Source organism: Saccopteryx bilineata, chromosome 4, assembly GCF_036850765.1.
Source record: "Saccopteryx bilineata isolate mSacBil1 chromosome 4, mSacBil1_pri_phased_curated, whole genome shotgun sequence".
Lineage (NCBI taxonomy): Eukaryota > Metazoa > Chordata > Mammalia > Chiroptera > Emballonuridae > Saccopteryx > Saccopteryx bilineata.
Window position 1 is genome coordinate 6,018,162 of NC_089493.1, and position 6,558 is coordinate 6,024,719.

General features: G+C 49.6%; 1 protein-coding gene across 1 annotated transcript in view; it reads right to left on the reverse strand.

Moving 5' to 3' along the window:
- Positions 1–4,868, reverse strand: part of EVL (Enah/Vasp-like) — a 146,834-nt gene extending 141,966 nt beyond the window's left edge. Inside the window, exon 1 of the mRNA XM_066276363.1 lies at positions 4,402–4,868. Coding sequence (XP_066132460.1) covers positions 4,402–4,406 — 5 coding nt within the window. The 5' untranslated portion in view covers positions 4,407–4,868. The remainder of the gene's footprint in view (positions 1–4,401) is intronic.
- Positions 4,869–6,558: the final 1,690 nt, after the last annotated feature.

Consider the following 6,558-nt stretch of genomic DNA (forward strand, 5'->3'; position numbering starts at 1 on the left):
TGCCGGCAGCATTTTAAAAATCTGTGTAAAAAACAAATGACTTAAAAAAGAAGTGAATGACTCATTTTGGAAAAACCATTTAAGAATTTTCACTTCTAACATCCATGTTTGCTTGTTTTTTAAAAAAAATCTGATCCAAAAGAATGGGACCTGAGAATGCTATTCCACTACTGTTGATCAAAAAATGAAATGTTGTGTTCAAGAGGACCAAATAAAGGGTCATTTGTATCAAATAAAACAACAAAGGAAATCAAGACAGAAGAAAGAAAGATACGGAAAGAAGAGGGAAGGGCACTCACTCCTGAAACCCTTTACCTTATGGTAGGACCTGAACAAAAGCGCCATACTTCAGTGAATTACACAGTAAGAGGAGCTAACGATTTATTCTTAAAATTACCTTGGTTCCAGAGACTTGCACTGACAGGGACAATCTAAGAGAGTTCTGCCAGAACAGAAGAGAACAGGTAATACTGTTTTCTGCAGCTTCTGAGACTTGGCCACTTAAATCTCCTCCAAAACTGAACACGGACTCGAACTGCCACCGAAAACACAAGTGCCAGGGGCTCTCATTTCTAGTGACCATGGGCTAAGCAAACCGGAACAATCCTCCAGCCGAAGAGCATTCGAAAAGCAGAGGAACACAGGATACACATGTGCTCCAAGGCGTGGGGATGCATGTCAGAGGCTCTAGGAGGCGCTTGGGGCTACTTTTCCTGAATGTTAAAAGATGGGTGTTGGTTGGGCGTCAGGGCACTGTTAAAGAGCCGAACACTGGGAGGGAGGAAGGAGAAACAGAACAGGCTGGCTCCCACAAGGGCTGCGGCACAGCTTAGAAATATCTCAGTCCCCAAAACTCAGTCCCTGAAATTGCGCTGAAGTGACTTCAAGTTTAAGTGCCTCGTTTGCCTGACAAAAGTGAATGTGAGTTATCTCTAAATGACAAAAACACCAGTTTAGGTTCAAGTGATTTCTACAATTTTGCAAATATGACGTTCAGCACACAATTAAAAAAAAACACAACTAGGCACATATGGTGACAAGACATTATAAATGAAAGCCAACAGAAATAGACACTGGAAACAACTCACACATTCTGCCATAATCAAACTGTAAGGTAATTATACATACTGTACTCAAGGAGATATAAGACAAGACTGAGTATTCTGGTGGATAACTGGAAACTATGGAATGAGAAAGTAGAAGTAGAAGTAAGTGAATAAAAAATATATATATAACCAATTAAAAACTCAGTGAGTTTAGCCTGACCTGTGGTAGCGCAGTGGATAAAGCATCAACCTGGAATGCTGAGGTCGCTGGTTTGAAACCCTGGGCTTGCCTGGTCAAGGCACATACGGGAGTTGATGCTTCCTACTCCTCCCCCCTTCTCTCTCTCTCTCTCTCTCTCTCTCTCTCTCTCTCCCTCTAAAATGAATAAATAAAAATAATTTACACCAATAAAAACTCAGTAAGTTTAGTAGCATATTATTCATAGAAGAGAAAGAAGTGAGTGAGCTCAGCAGAATGAAAGACAGAGAGACAGACAGAAGGAAGGTTAAGAGATACAGACCATAGAATGAAACATTCTAACATGTATAATTGTAGTCCCAGAAGAAAAGACAAGAGAGAATGGGGCAGAAGCAATATGTGAAGTACTAATGCCGATGTCCACAAAATAAAGACAAGATGTCACAGATTTAAGAAACCCCAAGAACCCTTTTAGATGTTTAAAAAATTTGCTCAAAACCAAAGACAAAGAAACATTTTTAAAGGAGCCTGAAGAAACAAGAGACTAAAGACAAGTGACTTTCCAAAAGAAACAATCCAAGTCAGAGAGAATAAGATAGCTCTAGCCTTGGCAGGTTGGCTCAGCGGTAGAGCGTCAGCCCTGCGTGTGGAAGTCCGGGGTTTGATTCCAGGTCAGGACACACAGGAGAAGCGCCCATCTGCTTCTCCCCCCCTCCCCCCTCTCCTTTCTCTCTGTCTCTTTCTTCCTCTGGCACAGCCAAGGTTCCCTTGGAGCAAAGTTAGCCCGGGCGCTAAGGATGGCTCCATGGCCTCTGCCTCAGGTGCTAGAATGGCTCCCGCCGCAAAGGAGCAACGCCCCAGATGGGCAGAGCATTGCCCCCTGGTGGGCATGCTGGGGGGGGGGGTCCTGGTCAGGTGTATGCGGGAGTCTGTCTGTCTGCCTTCCTGCTTCTAACTTCGGAAAAATACAAAACAAAACAAAACAAAAAGATAGCTCTAAAGTGCTAAAAGGAAACAATGGCAAAATAGGAATTCTGTAACTACCAGAAAACCCTTCAAAAATGGAAATAAACCTGGCCAGGTGGTAGTGCAGTGGATAGAACGTCCACCTGGGATGCTGAGGACCCAGATTCAAAACCCAAGGTTGCCAGCTTGAGCGTGGGATCATCTGGCTTGAGTGTAGGCTCACCATCTTGAGCATGGGGTTACCAGCTTGAGCACGGAGTCACTGGCTTGAGTGTGGGATCCTAGACATGACCTCATGGTCACTGGCTTGAGCCCAAAGGTTGCTGGCTTAAAGCCCCAAGGTCTCTGGCTTGAGCAAGGGTCACTGGCTCAGCTAGAGACACCTCCCTTGTCCGGGTCAAGGCACATATGAGAAAGCAATCAAAGAACAACTAAAAGTGTCGTAATGAGTTGATGCTTCTCATCTCTTTCTTCCTGTCTGTCTCATTCTCTCCCTCTCTTTCTCTCTCACTCGCTCTCTCAGGGAAGAAAAAGAGACAAATGTTCTCAAATTAGACTGTGGTAGTGGTTGCATAACTGAAAATACTAAAATATACTCTGAATGGGTAAATTTTATAATATAAGACAAATCTCAATAAAGCTGTTTTTGTTTTAAACGAAGGATAAATAATGACATTTGCAAACAAGCACTGTAGGACTCTGCAGACCTGCAATTATCCCGAAGGGCATTACTCAGGCAGAAAGAAACTGACCCCAAATGGAAAATGACATGTGGCAATGCAGAGCTATGAGTAAAAGATGCCTCTTTTGATTAACAGTGCTGCATAAGTGGTGCTGATAAAAAATTTAACCCCTTTTTCACAAGTTACACAAAAATCAATTCCAAGTGAACTATAGATCTTAATTTGAAAGGCAAAGCAGTAAGATTTCTAGAAGATATTATAGGAAACTATCTCCTTGATCTACAAATAGAACTCTTACAAATTAGGAAGAAAAAGACATGTGAACAAACCCCTAAAGAAAACTGGGCAAGACATCTGAACAGGCACTTCACTAAAGAGGAAATCAAGTAAACATGAAAAGATGTTCAGCCTCATTAGTCAGCAAGAAACTGCAATTTAAAACCACAACAGGACAACACTTCACACTCACCAGAATGGCTAAAATTTAAGACAGACAATACCAAGTGTAGACAAGGACGTGGAGCTCAATAACTCTCATACACTTACCTGTAGGAGTGTAAATCTGAATAAATACTTTAGCAACTTGGTACAGCATTAGCTACTTAAGTTAAAGAGAATGAATATCTTTTGAGCTCGAAATTCCAGGGTTAGGTATATACCCAACAGAAACCAATGCACCAGGAGACTCATAAAAGTTGTCAAGACACCATTAATAGCCAAAAGTCAGAAACAATTCAAATGTCTACCAACAGTGGAATGGATGAATTGTGGTGTATCCTACAATGCAATACTACAGAGCAATAACAATTAACAACAGTTACAAAGGTATAGATAAATTTCAAAAACATCTTGAGTTTAAGAAGCCAGACACAAAAGGATACAGATTGCACTATTTCATTTAAATAGAGTTCACAAAACAGGCAAAATGAAACTACAGACACTATAGTTTTTATGGTGGATGTGTTTAGAAGGTAAAATTACACAGAAAAAAAAAAGGCAAGGAAGCGATTATATCCCTAAATCAGGACTAGGTTACCTCTGGGGAGGGAACTCCGGGCCGCTGGGCGATAAAACACTGAACGGCACAATTCAGGTCTTGCACTTGACCGGCGTGCAAAAAGAAAGGAAAGGGGGGCGAGGGGAGGGAGAGGAAGGGGGTGAGCGGCTCCAGATGGACGGCAAGCTCCCCGCCACCAGGACACGGAAAGGCAGCTCTGAGCACCGGCACCGGCGCCGCTTCGCCCAGGGGCACAGCCCGGGAGACGGAGGCCAGAGGGGCTTCGGGCCGCTCCTTCGGGCTGCAAGGCACCGATCCGGGCTTCGGCCACCGCGGGCCACCGCGCGGCCACACCTGTCCCGGGCGTCGCGCCCCCACGCCCCCGCCCCTCTTGCACGCCCCGCACCGAGACACCCCCGGGGGCTCCCACCGTTCTCGCCGCCCGCACGACGCCCCCGAGGCCGGCGCAGCCCGCCGCGTCCCTCCCGCCGCGGCGCCCGCGTGGCTCACCTCATTGTCGCTGCCGGGCGGGCGCGCGGGGCTGGCCGCGCGGCGCGGGGCGTGAGCGGGGCGTTAGCGGGGGAGCCGGCCCCGGGCGCGGCGGCTCCGCGTCTCGCTGGGCTGCGCGGGGCAGCGGGGGCGCATCTTCTCGGGGCGGGCGCCCGGGCCGCTAGCTGCGGGCAAGAGCTGCGGCGGCGGCGCCTGACAGCTGGGCCCCGGCCCCTGCCATCTTGGCGGGCGCGTGCCCGGGCCGGCGTGAGCGCGCGCCGCTGGGGAAGGTGGAAGGAGGGGAGGGGGCGGCGGCCCCGGGGCGGCCGGCGGAGAGGCGGGAGGGCGAGCTCAGCCCAGGGACCGAGGCTGAGGGGACGTCCCTCCTCCCGCTGCGGGGGCGCGCTCGTGCGTCCCTCCGCTCGCGGCCGCCGAGGAGAGGGCGCGCGCAGCCCAGGCCCGACACAAAAGGCGCGGGGCTCCACCGCCCGCGCCCCCGGGAGAGGGAGCCGGGAGCTGCGAGGGGCGGGGCCCTGAAAGGAGGGGCCGTGAGCGGCGGGGCGGAGCTGAGAGAGGTGATATAGGAGGGGCGGGGCTTCTGGTGGAGGGCGAGGGACTTGGGGCGGGGCCGCCAGGAGGGGCGGGGCCTAAAAGAAATGGGGCGTTGTGCCGGCACGTGGAGTTCTGAGCCCCTCCCGGAGCTGGGCGCCTCCTTTACTGAGGCCAATGAATGGGCCAGCATCTGTGCGTGGTGGCCGGAGGATTCCCCCTACCTCCCGCGCTGCAATACGCCCCGCCTGCTCGGACGCTGTGGGCAACCCGGATCCGAGGAACGTCGGTGTCACTGACTCCTGACTCCTCTCTGTAAATAAGCAGCCGAGGCTGGGACTGGGAATCGAAGCTTTGGGGCAATACCGGCACCTGAATGATTTTCCCCAGCTCAACAAGTCTCAAATGTTTTGTCACCTGTTCTTGGATTTAAAAAGATTGCTCACTGAAATCTGTGTCTTTGTAACACACGATGTATGTGTGTGCAGAACACGTGGCCAGGCCGACCAACTCCTGGATTACATTTCCCATTCATAGGGGGTGGGGGCAGGAAGATGGGATTTCTGCTGTCTGTTGAGCCCAGGATAGTCGTAGACACATAAGAGAGCTGGAAAGTCCTTAAAGGGTATCTCGTCCAACCTCCTTGTCCAGAGTGTGAAACTCAGGCCCTGAGAGGTGACATAGGCCAATGAGGTGAATAGCTGGCCCCCTGTGTAAAAAGTTCGGGGGCTCCTGTTTTAGATGATTCACCAATGAGACCATGTCTGGTTTATATTAACTAGCATAACATATTACTAAATCATGCCAGAACTGAAGACAGTCTTTAAGTGAAGACAAAAACAGGTATCTCTGGGGACTCAGGGCCTACCTGTGACTGCACTTCTTTTTTGAAAATCCTCATTTACACACCGTCCAATTCAAACTGAATTGACCAATTCAGATGTTACCAACGGTTGTTTTACTGAAATAAAACACAATTTGTGTTCATTCATGCATGCATTTATTCATTCATTGTTTAGTGAGTACCCACACATTCCTGCCTCCTCTGAGGCCCGGGCCACTGCCTCAGTCTACCTGGAAAATCATCTTCAACCCCCAGCCACGCCACACGATCTCTCCCCTAAGCTCCCCTCCCACAGGGCTGCAGGCTCAATTCTCCAAACGGCTTTGGGGCTTTGGGCTCAGCTCATCAGAACCCACGGAGATGGTCTTCTGAGTTGCTGGCTCCACCACTGGACTGGGAACTTCAGGAGGGCAGCAAGCATGGTTTATTCCTTTGTCTCCCCTGCTGGTTGAGGCACAGAACCCAAGAGACCCTGCTGAAGCCTCATCTCAATCACGCAGTGCCTGCGCGGTCGGGGGCTAGCTTGTGTGCACCGGCATTGCATTTGGAAGCGGAAGCTGCTGCCTGTAGTTCGGTTCCATCCAGCAGGAAATACAAACTGCTTCCAGCCGGTTTGGCCTTCCCCACACTTGAAGATGGTTCACAGCTGGAGCTTCTCATTTGACTCCAACTCATGAGCTCCTTGGCTCAAAAGACAACTCTTCTTAAGAGTATATTTCACCTGCTTTGAATTCAGAGCGGGGGCTCTTGGGAAAGGAGCCTGTTGGGGTCATACTAGGGACAGC